The 21,283-nt window shown below is 38.3% G+C and overlaps 1 protein-coding gene across 3 annotated transcripts; it reads right to left on the reverse strand.

Annotated features, from left to right (window-relative positions):
• Nucleotides 1-4,466: 4,466 nt before the first annotated feature.
• On the reverse strand, nucleotides 4,467-13,944 carry rpz (rapunzel). Of its 3 annotated transcripts, none has more exons than XM_030782363.1 (3): nucleotides 13,908-13,944; nucleotides 11,417-11,493; nucleotides 4,467-5,778 (listed from the first exon to the last, which is right to left on the reverse strand). In XM_030782363.1, exon 3 carries the CDS (start codon nucleotides 5,738-5,740, stop codon nucleotides 5,057-5,059), a length of 684 nt encoding a protein of 227 aa, XP_030638223.1. In that variant the 5' UTR covers nucleotides 5,741-5,778; nucleotides 11,417-11,493; nucleotides 13,908-13,944; the 3' UTR covers nucleotides 4,467-5,056. The 3 variants fall into 3 exon arrangements, with proteins under 3 accessions (XP_030638223.1, XP_030638224.1, XP_030638225.1); XM_030782364.1 differs by lacking the exon at nucleotides 4,467-5,778 and adding an exon at nucleotides 6,753-7,853; XM_030782365.1 differs by lacking the exons at nucleotides 4,467-5,778; nucleotides 11,417-11,493; nucleotides 13,908-13,944 and adding exons at nucleotides 6,753-7,853; nucleotides 8,828-8,872.
• Nucleotides 13,945-21,283: the final 7,339 nt, after the last annotated feature.

The following is a 21,283-nucleotide window of genomic DNA, read 5'->3' on the forward strand; positions in this document are numbered from 1 at the left end:
TGTGAGAATATTACGCACGTTGCGCAGCATTTTCAGCCGAACTGGACTCAGCTAATCGTGTTAGAATCTGTAAGGCTATGGTAAGTTCTTAACCAATATTGCTTAACAAATATGAGTATAAATATTATTGTGATTATATGTGGTATAAAAAAACCCCAGGAGAAAATCAATAACATTTATCTGACTATTTGAAATTGATTCTTAGATCCAGGACTTGACCGATCCTGTCGTGCAGTGCCTCTTGTCGTTTTTTCATGTCAAAAGTATCAACAGTATTGCCTGCAAATTTATGCCGAGGGGGCTTTATTTTATAATTAATGCTGATGTTACACAAGCTTTCTTATGCATATCATTAAGATGATCATGGCTCACCCTCACATCAGTAGGACCCTTGCCTCGCATCCAGTACTTATGTGATGGAAAATTAGATTAAACTGGTTAAACTGAAATGACGAATTCTTAAGAGAATAAAACACGACTGTTAGATTTAATTGTCTTGTTTGTTCGCGGCGACAATAATCAAATTGCTAAAAGAAACCTTAGTATTAATAGTACAGGCTACAATCCATCCCTCATCATAGGCCAGACGTTAGAGGTTTTTGCCGATGTGACAAACGTTTCGTAAAACATCCCGGGACACTATAGCCGACCAAATTTTTGGCAAATGGAAGACGTCTAAATAGCCTATATTTATTGTAATCACAGTAAACTGTTTGGCCTAGCTGTAATGACAGTTGTTCTTCCTTTTACTGGGGATTGTATGTCAACATAATCTGTTTCCACGAATTACTTAGACCAACATTATTAAGCAACTCGATGTTTGAGTTATTTTAATTCGCTGCCTTTTTACACTGTCGCGTTGTACAGGAGAATCCTTTTGGGCACTCCCAGCTGACCTGTCGCATGAATACCCACCCCACTGAAGTGTGATGACGAGAGACGATCACAGAGATAACGCGCAGAGTACCAGACAATAGACGAGATTTAAAGGTAAGGTAAAGATCTCGAATTTCGGTGTCTGTGTAAAACTCGTGCGTCGGGCTTCGGTCCAGAAACCTGTTTTTCTGGATAACTTGGACATATTCCGTTGGTTTAAGTTTCCTCGCAGATCATCAGGACAGAAGCTCAGTCTTTCTTCACTGGATTGTCTAGTGCTTACAAAAACATTATAATCTCGGAGGATTGAAATATGAGGATGAGGCTGATATGGCATCATACCTCAATCTGCAGCCTTTATTTATAAACATGTTTACATTCAATCCAACCTCAGTACAAGAGGAGTACAATTTCCGGAGTCATTCATTCATTAATTCATTCACTCATTTATTTTCTAAAACATAACAGTCTTATGGCCCGCTCCAGTGAAAGCAAGGCTACTTAATAAGTCTTTTCATTTCTGATTTTGGAGCTCGTGAAACACTGTCAGAAAGCAACAGAGTAATCTCTGTAATGCTGAATACTAAATACTGCATCACACCGATAGTCACTGATTCCAACTGAGCTTGTCCAACTGGCACACCTATCTTTGATTTATTTTTAAGGTAAACTTTTCAGTGATCTGATTCAGTCTTCCTGTTTCTTAAAGAATGAAGAAATCATGCAGTATATTCAGATCTTTTGTCAGGTGAGGAATCAAGGGAAGGGGGCAATTTAAAATTTCAAGACAGGACCAGGAATTAAAATGGGTCAAATTCATGAGTTATCCATTTCTGACATTACACACCGAGAGCCAAAGAAACAGACAGCATGGTATAATGGAACAACATTTAAGCCACTTGAAAACCCAGTGGTCAGTGTGAGGGAAGTGAAAAATCACTTTTATTTTTAACATCGTGGCTTTTTCACTGTGAGACAATGCTCCCTCTTGTGGATTTATGAGAGTACTGCACTTCTCGATTCGCCAGCTCCCTCTCTTCGTTCTTCCTGTGGAGGACTGTCCCGTCCTCTTTAGTTTATTATGAATCTCATTGTAGGCCATGGAGCCTGTAGAATATAATAGAACTACTGTTACTCAGAAAGCTATGATTTAATTTGCGATGATCTTATATTTTCCCTCTGTATAATGAGATATATTAGGCATTACATTTAAAGAGAAATAAAAGCGCGAATAGTGTGGTATGGTGATTAGAATAAGAAATATTTGTTTGAAAATTTGATTGTGCTCTCTGAGACATGTCTAGTAATTCTGACATCTTTTTTTGTGAAGAAACAGAGAGAGTGTGCCTTAGTATTATTCTCAGTCTAACTATAGTCTATGCTGGAAACATTTCTTTCAAACAATCAGACTGCTGTGGGGAGAATCCGCACAGTGGGGACAACAAGGGACCAACATAGTTTATCTCTATATCTCTCCAGTCCATATAAATTTGTAGGTGATATCCAGAAAAGGATAGCAAACTGTTTAGTTCACAGTCTAAAGTCTGTGATTGGTTAAATGGCAGTGAACACTTGGCACTGGTTTTCTTAACTTGCAGTTTTGGAATGGAATGTTATTATTAACGTATCTTGTATGGATTTTTTAGTGTTTGGCAGAGCTTTGCAGAGGGGTTTGTCTGACACCTAGCGTCAACAGCAGAGAATAGCAGTGTGAGACTAACTGCAGAGACACCCATTACACAGAGGTAATGTGATGCTCATCTTCATTGTTTTTTCCTCTCTTTTTTGTCTGCTGTGAATATGAAGTGTAGATTGAACAAGGAGGGAACAGACGTTTATGGATTTAAGGACTGTGTGCATTGAAACTTCATGTGCAGAGTGATGAATGTCATAGCTATGGAGGACTGCATCCTAAATGTATCCATCTGCCTGCAATTGAATGCAATATAATATAATAACATAATAATGTTATATGATATACGATGGAAAAAATGGTCGTTTTAAAGCACAAATACCATGTATGTAAACTTATAACCACAATTTTAGTCAGTGGCATGTTTCTTCAGAAGTAATTAAAAAAAAAACCCACTATAGTATCTTCATGGACCTTTATTGGTGTTTCTGCATAGTAAATTAGGCAACAATAAACATAGAAACAAACGATTTCCAAAACATATATTTCAGGAAAGCCACTCTGCAAATATATCGTTTCAAAGTGCATTATCACAGATACTAAGTTTATACACTGCAGTGGTTTGTAACAATTGACATCCAGTTAGTGTAATTCTGTTGGATTATACAGGCTTTGTTGCTTTAAATGGATTATACAGTATACGTTATACAGCTGCATGGCAAGCACTTAGTGAATACAAAGATGGCATCGATATCAATCTAATCATGCACAGACAGAGAAAAGAATGAACCATGGAGCCTCATGTCTCAGAAGTCATGATCATTAGAATGTTAACGATATAGTGGGAAGAAACCATAGAGGCACCAGAGGTGCCTTTTGGAGATTGTAGTATTAATAAGAGATACCAAATAGCCCTCAGAGATGGTCAATACAGAAAATAATATAAATATATTGAAAATGTTGAGATATATCTTAACAATCAAATTCATATTTGTCATCACCAATTATGAGCTCATTAGAGATTACCAATTACAAGAACAGAACAGCTAAGATAAAATAATAATAATACAACAACAAACAAAAAAAAAAACCCACGTGTAAAATAGCCAAATGGAGGTCACATGTTAGCTGCTTCAGACACATATACAAAAACAGGAAAAGAACAGCAGAAAAACTGACATTATCAAAATACATCCTGTATATTAACTTGCTTCGTCCAGCACTGTCACCCTCCTGGATCAAAAGACACATTTGAGCTAGACATATGTTGACTAATTTGTCAGATTAGAATAAAGAATATGTTGATCTTTGTCATCATCGCAAATCTCATAAGACAACGGCACATTTCACATTCATCTGGTGAAAGCTCAAAACCTTAAAATATTGTTTGTATGACACAATCCATATTGTTCCTCTTTAAACTGATATTAGTTTGAATTGAGTGTTTCCCACGATTTGTCTCTGCCAGTCATTACAAGACGTTTAGTGAGACAGAGCCGTCTAGTGTAGTGATTTTCAAGGAAAAAAAAAAAAAGAATGTAAAAAGTATTGTCGTGTCAGTTTAGGGACGTGCTATCCATTCACGGCAGTAGTGTTAGTCTGTGTGATCATGTCAGTATCTTCAGGGTCACTTTAAAAGTGGGGCTTCTGAGAAAAAAAATTCAGTAACAACTGCAGAATGTCAGTAGTGCTTCATAACGGTTAAGAGGTTATTTATTGACTATACAAATGTCAGTTTTATCCAACTGAAATAACTGACCACCTCAATGCTAGGGTAGTACTAATTAGCCCAAGGAATTTGTGGAAACTTTTTGCTAAGTCGTTGTTTAGATTTGAAGTCTCTTTGTTGTAATTTTGGATAAACTGTCCTGTAAATATGACAAGAGCATTACTATCAATCGTATCGTAAGAGATAATATATATATATATATCATTTAGCAAGGCCACAATACCAGCATGTTGTCGTTATATAATCAAATCTACCACTTCATCTGTTACACTCCTTCTTTGGTGCATAATCACAATGTACATGTCATTTTCTGGTAGTTATACAGGCTGATTAGATGCACATGCTATGACAGAATACTTTCCTAGCTACTGCACAGCTATTCTGCCATTATTCCATTAGATTTGTATGAGGCTGTCATGTAAAATGGAGTCAAGTGAATTTGTATGGCTTAGGTGTGGGCTGTTCATTGAGTGTTAACTGCAAATAACGGGTCAGAGTAAATCAAATTCCTCAATGCATCCTACTTGGTCTTTCTAGTGTTCTCAATGAACTTTCATATAATATAGCAACGTAGTGTGAGCACTGTACAGCACTTGTCATTCTCATAAAATGTTTAAATTTGCAGAACAATCCATTAAACCATAACGAAGAAGCCAGGGAAGGGAGAAAGTTAGATGAGATTTGTAGTGGCTTGAGGATGCCCTGGGATACAGCATGAAAGACCAATGAGGGGGAAGGATTATAAAGAGAGGATAAAGTGAGGGTTGAGACTTGTGGGGAATGTGGAAAGAGGTCTTCTGCATGCGGGAGAAAGAGAATCACTTGCACCTCCTCAGGACCTCCTGCATTTTCTCCTGCACGTTCACCATCCTCTCTGCCCACTCCTCATGCAGAGACTCTTCATCATCCCCGATGACCGCAGCGTATCCCATGAGGGCGATCAGGCCGATACAGAAAAGGTAGGTGAGGCGCGTGCACAGGTTTTCCATGACGCGTCTGTCGCCGTTGGAGTGCTTCAGGTACACTTCCAGGATCGGTTTACTGAAAAGCTTGGGCTTGCCCATCACACCGTCGTACAGGGTATGTAGGTTCTGGTCTCCCAGGTCATTGGAGTAGTTCTCCTCAAAATCATCTTTCTTGCGTTGCTGTTGCTCCGGTCGCGCCTCCACAATCTCCATGAACTTACGGAACTGATGGCGAATGTTCTCCTCCACCTTGCAGTACTGGCCATCCACCGTCTCTTTCTTAATCTGCATCAGAGCGTTGTGGTTCTGCTGGGAGATTTCATTGAGTGACCGATTGACACTACCGAACTCACGTTTGAGAGTCTGGATTTCTTCATCGTCCACGTGGTGTAGCACAACACGGATCAGAGAACCAGCAACACCGAAAATTGGGTTCACCACGGCAGCCGCCGAAGAGATAGTGGCCACGCACTGCATAACCTTTATCAGACCTTTCTTCACCTTGTCACGGTCCTCCAAGATCTCCATATCAGCCATGGCAACCAGACAGAGACCCCTTTAAAACTGACAATAGCCTGAAATGGGAAAACAGAGAGACTCATTTAAATTAAAGCTGACATCACAAACACCAAAGCATCATTATCACTATTGTAAATACCACGAAGACAAACAATTGACTTCAGTTTAAAATTACTCTTAGTCACCTGGCCCTTGAAAAAATTCTTAATTATAACTTTTGCAAATTGGTTACAGACTGTGGTCACCTGATGAATTAGAAATATCCTTTCTGTACAGAGGCTAGTTTTTTTTCTTGTTTTAAACAAATCAGAGTAGTGGCAGTCAGGTTTGCCTGCTCTATAGACATTTGAATTTAAGGTGGAGAGGAAAATGACGTAACTGAAACATAATGAATACAATAATCTTCCATTTGTCCTTTAAACATTAAATGTTCATGCCTCAATGTACTGTAGCATATCTGCTGGTATTAAAGAACAATGCTTCACACTATGCAATGAAACTAATTAACTGATTAGTACAGTAAGTGGCAAGTTATTAACCGATCCACTCTTAACTGTTTTTATAATAGACAGAAGGAGAAGACAGGTGAACTTGACAGCCAAGCATTCCACATTACACTGTAATATCACACTGTAAACCAGTTAACAGAGCACTGGTTCAATTCTCCTGATGATCATGATATAAACATTACCCAGCAAGCTTCCATTTGGCTTTTAGACAGAAAAAAGGAAGATAATGTCATGCATGTGCACCATCATATCAGAGCAGAGAATGCCTAACTGATGCTGAATGCAGATACAGAGTAATTAGTTTCTCTTCCAGAGCTCTAAATAGACTTTTAAGCCTGGGGCTGATGAATGCTAATGAAGGATACACTCATACAGCAGAACAAATGTCTGAGGTCATGATTAAAAACAGTAAGTAAATAAACAAACAAACAAACAAACAAACAAAAAAACATAATTTGATTGGATATGGAGCATTTTATTCATGTGCAACATGTAATTAAAAGTAGTCAGAGAAGGCAAAATATATCATTTCACAGCAACCGTCAAACATACTATACAAAACATACATTACAAATGCACAGGCAGGGAATGTTCATAATAACACATTCATAATATAATGAATATAATTTGTGAATAAAAGTCCCTCTATGAGGACCAGTAACAGCATGTGACAGAAACAGAAAACATAGGTCGAGATACATTATACATCGCGAGAGTGTTCAGAAAAATGAAATAGTACAAGCATGATTATCTTAAGGGCAAAGGAAAGAAATTCCCTGACACTTAAGCTGAACGCTTAGGCTTCCATAGCAGATTCCAATAGGCTGACGTAAAAGAGAGTGTTTTCCTATTTTCGCAAGACCACCATCAAGAGCAATGTTCCTTCATCACTTCTCATCACACTGGTCAAGGACCTCCTGCATTTTGGCTTGAACTTCAGCTACTCTCTGGGCCCACTTTTCCCTGACTTCATCTTGGTCATCTTCAGTTACAGCAGTGTAGGCCATCAGCGCCATCAGCCCGATGTGGAAAAGGTGGGCCAGGTGGGAGCACCTGGCTTCCATTACCCTTCTGTTTTTATTACAATGATCCAGGTAAACTTTAAGCAAAGGCCTCCCAAACACAGCACCTGTCCCCATCACGCCACGATAGTACACGTCCAAGCTCATGTCGCTTTTGTCTTTCTCATATATCTTCTCAAAATCGTCCATGTACCGCCTTGCGTTCTGAGGGTCTATCCTGGCCCTTTCCACCATGTTGGTGAAGGCTCCGTACTGGTGCTTGATGTACTCCTCGTATTTCCCAAAGGTCTCGTTGATCTCGTCGATGCGGATCTGTCGTAATGTCTGCTTGTTCTTCTCCGAGATGCCCTCCAGCTTTTCGTGGACCTGTTTAAACTCCTTATCCACTTCGCTCTCTTCTTCTTCAACCAGGCCTTTCCGCACCACTCCCACCACGGACGTGACGATGCCGAAGAGAGGGTCTATCGAGGAGGCGAAGGAGGAGACTTTCTCCACGCAGCCCAGAAACTTAGCCAAAGTCATTTTGATTTGTTCTTTGTCCGCCATGAATGCTGATGGTTCCTAACTTACAGTTTTGTGTTTCTCTTGATCCCCGAGACCCTGAGAAGTGAAAAAGGAGGAAATGAGATTAATGGTGTAATCACAGCCACAAATTTGTTTGTGAAGCTCCTTTGCCTGGTATGCTGACATAAAAAAAAAGGTTAGAGGCATTTAAGTAATGCATATTTCATGAGTGACAAGCAGTCCCTCATTACAGACTATGACTGATTTAGCTTTTGATTTGGATCCGTTAAGTACATCCCTGTTTGCTGTTGCATATTTCTGGCAGATATATATCGAGCATAGAAAGACCTGTTCAACATTTGCCTTAAGCAGCATAGTTCAGCATTCCTTGCTAGTAGGTTGCTGTCCAGTTCTGAAACTTTTGGAGCATAGAGAGTTCGTAAAAGGACACAAAAAAGTTTACAAAAGGCTTTACAGTCATAAAATCCAACCTATTTCCAAACATTTATTTTAAATATATTTGACAGACCAGGGAAGAGCTTTTGTTTATCAAATGTCAAGTCCACAACATAGAAAAGGACTCTTAATTTCATTAACACAGAGATGATCCTGTTACAGTAGCTGTGAGAACAGATCAGTTTTCATGCAAGTTTCACACAACCAGAGGGCTGTTACTGTTACTCTACAAATATTATGTGACAGATGGATTACAGTGTTTTAAGGATTCGGGGCATTCATACTTCTGACATCCCGAATGTACTGCACATTTCAAACATAAGGAAAAAAAATCATAAAAGAGGTGCTATTGCAGTTAGAATGCTTAAAACATGTTTTCGTTCAACATTAATAATGACGAGTCTTATGCTACTGGCTTCTCTCATTTTGTTAAGAGCTAAAGCCAAAAGGAAGTGTAGCCGATTTTTCATGCTAACATGATTAGCTTAAAGGAGACTGGAACAAAACAAGCTGTCAAAAGTAGGCTAATCGGCTAGATTCATGGTAAATAGTTTTGTCATAAGACCTCGGATCAAAACAGAATGAAACAAGCAGAGCTAAATTCGATATCTTACCTGTTTTAAGTCTGCAGCTGTTCACGTCCTAATGGTGCTGCTGTTTTGTACAAGCAGTCACCGTTTCACTCTTCAGCCTGTGAGGCAGACCCAGCCTCTACGCTATATAAGGGTAGGGCGTGGGCGTGACTCATACAAGAACAATGCTGATTGGGTTAGACTGTTACAGTAATGCTGCTGTTCCGCAGTCCACTACTTGATACACACCCAGATTGCTGTGCAGAAAATGGCTGCTGTTCACCAGAAACCGAGTTAAACTAAATGTCCACACCAAGAACTTCAAGTTCTTCAAGTAGAGAAAAGACAGACTTGAAATTCTAGACTGTCTTAATTTTCACAACAATAAGAATGTGCGTGACATTTGTGTCTGACTAGAAATTCTTGATTTTCTAAAATTCCTGATCAAGCTGGGAAAAAAAAAAAAAAAATCAAGATTCCTGACTGCTGTTGGAAATAAAGAGAGCAATTGCACCAAGACTAGAGAACAAAGAACAGTTCTGCCAAGAACAGTTATGACAAAATGAGTGTTGTTTTAAGACATCCCTAGTGGAAATTCCAGTTGAAAATCCAGTAGCTAGTATATTGGGATGAACTGGTCTCAAATGGTCTGTACTGGTTCCAATGTATTGGTTACAACTGGGTTTTCAGATTCTAATGGTTTGCCCAGTTAAGAATACCAGTTGAAACCATTTAAAACCCATTTAGACCAACAGAGCCATGGGCAGTGGCTGCTTCACCAGTTCCACCCAGTCAAAACCAATAGGATGTAACTGATGTTGTATGCTATTCATTTCAAATGGAAACAATTGGTCTCAACTGCTCTAACAAACCCAATACCTGCTATTGGTGAAAAAGTGCTGTACATTGAGAATGCACTCAAAAATAATGAAATATAATGAAATGAATTGTTTGATTCATCAGTTAACAACGTACAAAGTGCCTAAAGAGAATACATTGTTTTTTTGAAAATGTCAAGTCATTTGTAAAACGTTTTAACCGTTAGTGTTTCTTTTAAAAATAAGTGTTTTTAAATTGAACATGAATTCATATTCAATTTAAAAACACAATTTTTTAAAGTTGTGTGTTGCTTAAAGAAAGTTTTCTGCCTTCCTACTGGTCAATTTTTATTAATTATATTTTGCCAGCTATAAACTGACCAAAGAAGTGCACACACTGTTTATTTGGACATGATCACTACTTACTGAAATTATATTACATCAGAGCAAGCATTTTGATTACACGATCAGCTTGTCCTCTGTCTTGACTGAAGAGATGCCTGGGAAGGGGGCGTGGCTCATAGCCCTTCTTGAGTAATCTGATTGGTGAATTCAAAAATCCTTGCTATAACATCGCACGAAGGCAAGCAATCAAAACCCGCAAATTTCGCATGGGTTAAACGCAGCTTTACAGTTACAGCCTACGGTTAGCCTAAATTCACAGTAAAAAAAAAGTTTGCTCTGGTAAGGTACTTAGATAATTATTGGGCTGTTGTTCCCATTTCTCGTATAAAAAATTTCGATTTCGACAAAACTACCAAGTACTGGGTGTTTGGACGACAGAGCATATTACCAAGGCCAGGTTTTGCTACTGGTAAGCTACTCATTGCATTAAGTGTTTAACATATCTTACTTAACTTACTTTAGCTTTTACATATGACAAAAACAAGTACTCACTTCGTGGGCTTGTATGTTAGTTGAGTTATATTGATAGTTATAACTATAGTTGAAGACAGGTGATAACGTGTATATATAGATTGCAGTATACAAAGGTGTGTGTGTTCTGGGCCTGTGTGGAGGTGGTGGAAGTAAACTGTTAAAACAAACTGTTAAAACATATATTACATGCAGTGATGTATTCAATATAATTCCAGGTTCCACCAATTGAAATTAGTTTAATCCATTTAAATACCAGCTGTAACATTTCACACACCACGTGAGTTCACGTGAACTCAATAACCCAGTTGTCTCCAGCTAAAACCAATACAGACCGTTTGAGACCAGTTCAACCAATACAGACCATCTGAGACCAGTCCAACCGATACAGACCATTTGAGACCAGTTCAACCAGTACAGACCATCTGAGACCAGCAGTTTCTATCAGCTGTTTTTCAACTGAAACCAGACCAATACATTCCAGTAGAAATTTGTATTGGTTTTTCTACTGGGCATTCCAGTAGAAACCAGTTATGAAACCAGTTGAATGTGTTTCAGTTTCCCTATAAAAACCAATAGAAACCAGTTAAAATTGCTACTGGTTTTTAAATGGTTTTCTACGGGATTTTTACTGGGATTTTCAACTGGAATTTCCACTAGGGATATGTTAACAGATGAACAGCTGTCATGCAACTGTTCTTTTTTTTTTTTTTAGCTGCTTGACAACGGCTGTGTGTATGTGTGAACGTCTCTGTGTGTCTGGGCTGGAGGAGATCCATGTGAACTTTAGAATTTAGTATTGTAATGATAGCATTACATGTTTTAAATATTCACTATGTTAAAATTTCAATCTGTATTGATTGAGAGTCATGATAAAGACATGACCCAATTTTGTTCTTTTTTTTAATTCTATACAAGAGGAAATTTGAGATCTTACGTTGTGGTCGCCTTGAGTTACGGAGGCAGGAAGCTTGGTCTAGGCTCTTAAGTGCAGGAGATTCCTTGTTGATTAGCCTACAGGAATATCAAGAGACAGAGGCGACCATAAACATACAGCCAAGCAGCAAACCACCATATATTTTTAATAAACAAGAGTTTTGATTTAAGTACAAGTAGAATTAGCACTAAGTGAAAAAAGTGTAATGTCACAAACTCTAATTCTACAGGAGGAGCACTATTATACATTATGCTACATTATTAACACACTGTAATTTGAGGATTTGAAAAAGATGGTAAAGCCATCTTATACGTTCAAGGGAAACCTGATCATGAAGGTCATGTTATATGTCTAAGGTCTCAAAGCTGCACTGACAGACACATCCCACAGGCAGTGCAAGACTATATACCAACACAAGAGTCAAAAAGAGATAACACTGATTGTCACAACCGAGTGTGAGAACATGAAGTGGTTTGGAGTTATACTAACCCACACACGCAAAAGCGGTTCTGGCATGTTTGTAACCACAACAACAGCATCAGACCTCAAGCACTTGGTTATCTCCACTGAGGCTAGAAGGCAATGCCACTTTAGTTTGCCTATGCCTGTGTAATAAGAGGGACAGCTCCATAAGCCAGTTTAACCATGAAAAGGTGCTGAACCTTGTTCCTGAACCAACCAGAGGGGGCACTGATTATCACTTTTTTTATTTGTAGCCTGAATTTCTCAATCGGATGTGGAAGGCTGAGATTTTAAGTGACTGTCAGGGTCAGACAGATGCTCATTGCTAATTTAACCCTTTACATCCCAGAGAGTTTTAAATAGCCTGTGTTGATGTTATTTCTGCTCTAATATAATGTTGTTTATTATTAGGATTTGGCATGTATGACTGAAAAAAAGGTTTTTAACAAATTTCTGAAAACAAAATATCAAAATTAATTAATATGGGTATTATGAAGCAATACTTCAGGCCTTGCTCACAATATTTGTAATGATGTACTCTTTTTAACCCTTTACTGAAAACCCCGCAACTTTGTCCATTCCAAATCATTTTATTTATCCAATATGTGAATTCATTTCATTCAACTAGGATTAATTTGTGCATTTATAATGACATTATAGTGTCATATTGGCTTGCTGTGGAATATTTTTCTATCTATTTTCTTCTGTTTTACTCATTCTTTCAAAATCTAGAGCTGATTTGCTGAAGCAGTCACTTTATTCCTCTCATTAACATCAGGCACTGAAGGGGTTAACAAATCACACGGAACCTCCAAAACATAATGTATTATATAAAATGTTTTTAGATATTAAGTACCCTTCATAAAGATAGACAATCAGCATTGCAGTACAATACATCAGTTCTTAAGTCTTATTGCTTAGAGTTCATTGTAACATTAACCCTTTCTACTTCACAGCCTGTTGTCTCACTCATCTCAACTGGTTAATATTCAGAATCGATCATTCTTATTAAGTCTAGTTTTTCAGGCCATTTCTATGATTATCTTTAGCACAGTGCAATTTTGTAATTCCAAAGCATGTTCACAACCCATGAATAAATACCCTTTTTGACCAATTCAAACCTGATGTAAATAAGTCTGTCTAACTGACTCTAAAGAAAGCCTAACGTCTGTTCAACTGTTGTAACTGATCTTAACTGCAGCAGAGCCTCGTGGGTACAGGCTCTACAAATCTTAAAACTGTTAGTTTAGGCCAACCTCTTGCATCTTCCATACTATATTAACAAGAATCAGTTAAATAAAAAAAAATATATAAATAGATTAAACACTATTTTACCTATACACAATAGAACAGAAACTACTTGCTAGACCAAGGGTGTAAACAAAACAGTAGCCTACGCAGAGTCAGGAAGTAAGCATTTGCTAACAGTACTAGCTTTAATGAGGAGCGGCCATCTTGCAAGCTCTCTATCTTTTCACACAAGAGAGCAAATCTGATCAAAATTTCCATATAGTCTCAAAAGGAAAAAAGAAAAAACGTATTTAAGAGAATCATTTGCATTCACATAACTCATTTGAATGCCTCTCTTTCATTCAGTGCTGTCACTTGTCAGTTTCCTGTCTTTCTTTTACAGTGTACAGAGAGTTTGAACACTTCCCTTGGAAAGCAGCCATGAGACCAAGAAAGAGGAGCTACAAAGCTTCCTAATCAAAGTTTAAATCTACAAAACGTCTTCTTCCTGACATTTTCTAACAATGTAAGTACTTTCAAGGGTCCACATCCCCTCTCAACCAGTTAACAGCCCTAAGACTCCTTCTCCTTTCTAGCTATGGCTCCCCCTAGCAGTCTCTCCATGTTTCCTGGCAAGGCATAGCATAATGTCCTCACCCTCCCTAGTTTAAAGCTTTCATAAATACAACATAACACCAACAAAACTCAGTAATGAGCATGGATAGGAGCCTTTAAACATGTCAACATCCCTATCCATCCATTGGTAGACCTGGCAATGGAGCATATTTGGTCCTCTTACCTCTTCTGCCTGCAACCACCCTCTCCAAATTCCCTATCTCGTATAGCACTTCTTCTTCCCAGCAATCCCTGCAAAGGGGAACTTCCATGTAAGCTCTGTGTGTAGGGGTGCTAATATTGGACTACTCCATAATTTTTCAATAAAAAGGGCCCTGGAACCTCAGTAAGGGCCTTGTAGTCCCTACAAAGACATATGGCCCCACATGCTGCTCCAAAATGGTATGTTCAATGCCCTCCATTGAACAGCCCTCTCCTACATCTACACATGTCCTCCCCCAAGGACATCCAATGTATCAGCCCATTTGCCAGTCAAATAGCCTATACACAGAGTCAACTGTCACTTTGGAAACAGCTGAGGAACCACAGAGCCTCCAAAGGCATTTTGGCAGCTGTCACAGTATTCTACTGCTTTGGGACATTCAAAATTCAACAATGGAGGGTATTATGCACTTAAAAAGATGAAATTTTAAAAAGAATCAACTAACTGAATCTGAAAAAAGCGCTGAAAAAAAGGAAGCATCTGATGAAAACACAGGAAGCACATTAACAGTGCCTCTCCAAAGGTGCAGGTGTATATCCACTTAAGGCAACCCAGTATCTGAGTAAACAGGATGCAGAAGAGGATCTAACTACAGAAGACAATGTTTGTTTTACATTCTCAAATAAGTAAATATAAATAAATAGTATTCACCTCTGACAAGTGGCAAAATTATTTGTTTTCAAATTTTTGGATAACTCTTTTGTCTTTTGACAGGTGATGTTTCCAAGGTGGAGTGCTTGGTAGGACACACAGCTTTATCCCAAGTGAGTCATTAGATATTAAATAAAAAATTTAATAGTTTTAAATGAAAGTTCATGTGTAAATGTCATGCACTGATACAGACGATAAAAAGTTTGTATAGCTTAGATACATTCATTCAGTACAGATTTGCACAATCAGCTATTCGTCTCTTTGGTCATGTTGCACACGACGAATTTAACATGTTGCTGAAAAGGAGTTTCTCTGTGTTCAAAGAAGCTTAGAGTAAGCAAATTTCTAAATATTTTATGAAATCTAAATTAGCTTATGTACAATGTCGGACTTACTGACTTAAATTATCTGAGTAAATTTAGAGACGCACAATAATTGTAAGCTACTTTTGTCCTTTACGCAGTCGGAATTTCAGATACGTCTACAGGGCTCCTGACTTAATTAAAGTGTGATACAAGCCTCAATTACCAGATTATTTTTTGTTTTTGGAATCTGAAACTCAAGAAGAAAACAGTAGGGAGGAATAGCTTACAGCTGTTTAGTGCATGCATGTCATGATTTGACGGCTGCCCTAATGATGCACTGAGGGGTGCTGAAGCCTCTTGAGTGTAATCTAGCATAACAACGCCCATTAAGGTACTTCAAACCTCACTGATTTTTTTTTTTTGAAAAGCTTACAGCCAGCCCGTTTGTAGAATCATACAATAATTGCTATGAATTTCCCCACCTAACAACTCAGTGAAGTAGTTCCATCAAGAGAAAAACGTAAGACATATATATGCATGTTTCTTTTTAAATCTGAGGTATAAAAACAATAAAGCTGGACGTAACGCACGACACACACGAATTCGTGTACTTACCAGGGCCTGAATTTGGTATTAAACCTTACTACGATTCCAGGTAACTCGTTTATTCTGATCCTCAGTAGCTGTTTTTGTCATCGAAAAGAGAGACTGCAGGTAGTGCGAGGTTTACTGGCAACACAAAACACAAAACTCCTTCGGATGAACTATAACGCCCAAGGTCCTGGATGGTTGCTTAGTATTTACATGAAAACAATGGGTTGTGAAGGATGCGTCCTGTGTTTGTTAACAGTTCCAACTAGAGTACAAATGGCACGCGCACGAACAGTCTTAGCGTTCAAAGGGATTGTGCGCATGGGCACTGTTAAAAGAACATCCTTTTGGGGAAAAAAGAGGAAAAATACAAAAGACGGTTCAATTATTGATTACACATATTAAACCAGATTTTTATCAATGACTTCATCAAGTGGTGTCAAAATAGTCCACAACAACACAATTCATCTGCCTAACAAAATGCGAACATATTCAAGTAGGCTATTTGTGCATGCATACTACATACTAGCTGTCCTTATCTCAAATAAGCTTTTGAACAAGCTTTAAAAGGAAATAGCCAAACGCGCACAGAAGGGTTATGAGAGCAAAAGCTGGTATGTTGTTTGTACAACATGTAATTTCCGAGCATTCTATTGTTCAGTCCCCAGCAGAAATATACTAGACGCAGCTCATATGGTTAGCATGGAAGCCCCCACCACCCGCGCAGCGATTTGTTAAAGCATGAGGCGATGGTACAGTGGATGTTAACTAATGTTATGCTTGTAACTGGAAGACTTGAAAATGATGATCCATGACATCCACATCAAAAATTGATAATACGTCTATAATATTCCACAAGAATAAAAGGAATGCTAAACTGAGTAGCTGTAAAATCTATATTGCCATTCATTCTCAATGCTGGGGTTTTTGTACAACTTGTACAACGGCAAATAAAAGACTTCTGTGATTGCTAAGTGTGTTTTGACCTTTAATCTGAGCACCTGAGGTATTCCTGAAATTGAAGGAAGGTGAATCCAAGTTTCCTCTGCCCCTTCCAGAGTCAGATAAATTAATGGAATTTAGAATAAGAAAAACACTTTGATTATATCCAGGTTCACAAATCCTTTACTTATAGTAACAGAAATTATACTTACACAGTGATGTCAAATGTAGGAGCAAAGAGAGAAATGCTATGATAACAAAACAAAACAAAAACATGGAAAGTTGTGCATTGAATATTTAGATGGGAGAGAGAAAAGTATTATAGTATGAAGCTGTTGAACATAATCACAGAAGTGAAAACATCACTTCTTTTATTTTAAAATACAGATGACATTTTAAAGCAAGTCAAGTTCATAATGAATATATCATATTTATGAAAAAAGTGATATGTTTGCAAAAATACATTGGTGTGAAATTGTGTATCCAGTTTAAGATTCACCAGCTTGAACCTGATCAACTTGATCCTTTCTCCTCTGCATAAAATATGGGGGTTTTTTTTGGGGGGGGGGGGGGGGGGGGGTATCAAAGTAAGTCAGAAAAAGCAAACAGTTTTTCCAAGATTTAGGCTTGCTGCTTGCATAGTATAAAATCTACTGTCTGCTAGTTGACGTAAATGCTGTGTGAGGTGTCAAACCTTCACATCGTTACACTGCTAAACTGTGGTAGTTTTATCTTTAATTCTTGATGTTGAGAGTTGAGCAATAAATATCATGATAATTAAGAAAAGTAGTTCAAAACCAGAGAAAGAAACAAGCATGTAATTCACAAGATAGTTCCTCAACCATCAGTGCTACAGCCGTAAAGCAGTCAAACATCAGTTAAGGTCAGCAAAGCCAATAGTCTCCTTTAATAATGACAGGTGCAGTGACAGAGTAGACTATACATACCTTTAAAGATAACCAGGTTATCTGTTTTATGGTTAATTTGAAAGAATATCATGAATGAACACAAACTGTCTATCTTCACCCATAGGTCAAAGAGTGAATGCCAGTACAGAGCAGAGGGAAAGACTCTGGAGACATATGGTGCATTAACTGGCTCATTGAGGCCAAAATAATGCTTTGTCTTCATTTGAGAAATCTACTTGCATTAGGGCTCTAAACATGTTTGTTCTTACTTTTGTATGTCTGCCTACATATAGTCATTTAGTTATAAATATTTTGCTGCCTTTAATCACGTCTTTTGATGGCTCACTTAAAATTGCGTTTTATTAGCTACATATGATTGTATGGAACAATTCACCACTACCTGAAATAAAAAGAATGTTAACTGTGATTTATTGTATTCATATACAGTGTTCATTTTCATAACTGTATTGAGGGCTCTGTTTCAATGGAAAAAAAGAGGAAACATTTGTCACTTCCAGACAGAATTCAAGAAACCTCCAGAAACTAAACAGAGGAAATAAGTCTGTTTTACACACTAAATTACAACAAATACAGCAGTTAGACTGTTTTGCAATAAAAGTGTAATCTATCATCATCAGAAGGTGTTTTTACTGGATAAACCATCTTCTGTTCTGTTAAGAACACAGGTAGGTGTCCACCGAACTAAACATAAATTAAGCCTTCATAACATATTTCAAACTGAACTTGTTCACACTAAATGTGTTGTTTTATTTTGGATGTGAAAAAACTTAGGACAAACTCTCACAATGTTTCAAAACGAAATATGACAAATTTATTATGAAACAGCAAATAAGACTGGGCGTGTTTATCAACGTGCTATAAGTGCAAGGCAATAGAGCATCCCAGCAACCATTCCCACTATCTTTATTTTGACCATCATCTTCTTTTATATACATCATCTTGTCTACCAAGAGGCATTCTGCACTGGAAATAAATTTCTTACTTTTGCAGAATGTGTTGGTAAATAAACGCGTCGCAACACCCTACAGGACGCTATTGACATAAATCTGCTGAAAATCTGTTTGATTAGGCATGCCACCTCATCAGTTACAGTCATGTATGTTACGCTGCCGTTCACTGAGGTATTCAAAACCCTCCATAATATCTGTCATTGGGGGGAGATGACACGGTTGTGTTTGCGCGATCTGGAGACGAGACTTCTTCCTGGCACGACACCTCCTTGCAGCCTCTCTCCATGCCTTCCTCTGGAGTTTTTGGATATGTTCCGGGAGATCGTTGATCAACCTCTTCTTATTCATGTGCCTGGAAAAATCAGCATGTCTCATGTAGGTATATCATGAGTGTGAAACTGTAACTGTACCTTATGCAGTGTCCTAATACAGCACTTTTTGTAAGATGCTGACAAAAGCCCTACTGTGCTCCATTACCTTCGTCTGTCTCTTTCCAGATAGGCACGGTGCCTCTCAGGATCAGCTCGGATCCTCTCTCTGTACAACCTCTGCCGCTCTTTTCCCGACAGTTTCCCTGATGACAGAAAATCATAAATATTACAACTAACCATAACAGGATGTTACTAAGCAACAACTGCGAATTATAAACACCAAAACACATATGAGATCCCATTTCAGGGATGTAAAAAAAAACCCAAATGGGATTCTAAGGTTTGCTCTTTAGTGGCCGGGTGTCCTGCTGCTTTTTGCTGTCACCTCATAATGCAGGGCTGATTTTTACCTGGGAGACAGGTGTGTGTGTCCTTCAAACAACGAGAGACATATATTGCCTAGAAGATACAAAAACCAGTAGGACCTCCAAGCTCAAGGGCCTCAGCACTGCATTCCTGACTAACATACATACTTTTCTGACCAGCTATTGTGGGTGCCCTTGGCCATTGCTGAGTAGAACAGCTGTAGTTACTGTTAAATGTTCCCTCTGCGTAGTCTGTATGGAAGGTCAAGAAGTCATGTTGTTGTGCTTCCGGGTTGGTGGCATCCCCATGGACATGCAGAAGAGAATGGTCTTCAGCATTAGTCAATAGTCCATCATCAGACATCTCACACTTGATGTAAAATGAGCTGGTGTCAGAGAGCTCTTTTTTCACGTCTAGACTCTCCATGGATGGTACTGATTCAGTACCACTGCTTGGAATTTCTAGAGCAGTTGCGTGAATTCTGGGTCCATCTGGATTTACAGCAGAGGATACAGTGGCTTCTCTGCAGGAGACACGTGTGCTTGCACAAGGACCTGTTTAAGATCAAAATTTATAAAACAATTTGGAATTATCTCTTGCATGTAGCTTGTCTGCAATAAGTAAACTAAGCTAATAGGATAGGTTGAAGAAGTCTTGTTGGATTGTTACATGCCAAAACACAAAATCTGCAGTTTTAAATATCTTTCCATGCAAACCCACTCACCAAAAAGGACTGAACAAATGAAATCTTTCTTGCAGTGATTATCACACATTATTTGAAAGAGGTTTCATTATTAACAGAAAAATAAATAAAGCCACTAGTACCGATTAGCCTAGCAGGTAGGAACTAACATTTTAAATTATAATTTAGTCACTTACAATTTAGTACTAACAATCTAATGCCAGCTCTAATGATCTATGACATGCAACACTGGGATACCTTTACTGTCAAAAGCATAAAGCCAAACACTTAAAATTAAGTGTGTATAAGTCCAAAATTAATTGTAGATTTGTTTGTCTTGTTCAGCACAGCCCATATCATGTCATCCAATGTCCCTGATCTTTTTTGGACAGCAGCTCTGTCCTTATCACGCGGAAACCACCAAGATCATAACTAATATCCTGCGCATGGCCTAAACAATGTTGCAAAGGTCGCCTGCTATGTAAACAATATAGCTGTACATAGCAATACAGTAGGAGCAGAAAACAACGGACTATGGCTTACTGCGCTAGTGTTCGTAATGACATTTATATGTGTGTGCTTCGCACCACGGTAACAAAGCTCGTATTGAAGTGACCTGCTATCACTAATAAAACCACACAATAGGTATAAGATTAACTCACTGTCCGGATCTGTTTTGAGCCCATTTAAATTTGAAGAAAGCCCCTCATTCTCCACAGTTGTTTCTCCGTGTGTGCTAGTTGCTGATGAGAATAAGTTGCTATTCGCAGCCCACTGGTGGTCACTGAACCTGTGCTGTCGCAAGACTTGTAGTTCTCTTTCAGCTATAGCCAATTTAAGTTTTAGCGTTTCGTTTTCTTTGCTCTTTTCGAAAACCCTCCTTTGATACGTGCGCAATTTGTTACCGGTTATGTTATGAACAATTTCCATGACAGCAAGAACAGCTGTCCTCACTGCAGTCTCAATAGCAAGTGCTTCTTCTTCATTTTGAAAAACAGAGCGAACCTGATCACTTTTTAATGAATTCGTGCTTTCCATGTTCGCTGCTCAGCAAAGGAAACGATACTTTCAAATGTGAAGTTTGTTGCTCTAGTTTCTTTTATTCACAAAATCCTTGTGCATCCACAACCAGCGACCATTTTGGACAGCTGAGAGTTTTCATTTCCGTAACACAGAGGTTGAGCGATAGTGTTTCAATATAATTACAGCGCCGTCCAGCGACTTGCAGGCTCCAGCACATCTAGGGGGTTAGTTTGGTATTGCTTGTGTTGAAATGAAGGTTTTCTGTACCAGAAAAAAAATGTTAAATCCGCATCTAATGACAAACTTTTAAAAGTAAATATGATTACATCTAAAATTAAAATCCTACAGGTTCAAAACTGTGTCCATGTTAACATGAAATCCACAGCATTTCCTCTATTCTAGTACTGAAAACGTGCGAACATTTAGATTCAAGACACCGTAAGCCACCACTGTATCATTTACGCTTCATACCTGTATCACGTTATATTATACTGGCGTAAAACACTTCTGAAGAGAAAACCTTACAT

This window comes from Chanos chanos, chromosome 8 (assembly GCF_902362185.1).
Source record: "Chanos chanos chromosome 8, fChaCha1.1, whole genome shotgun sequence".
Lineage (NCBI taxonomy): Eukaryota > Metazoa > Chordata > Actinopteri > Gonorynchiformes > Chanidae > Chanos > Chanos chanos.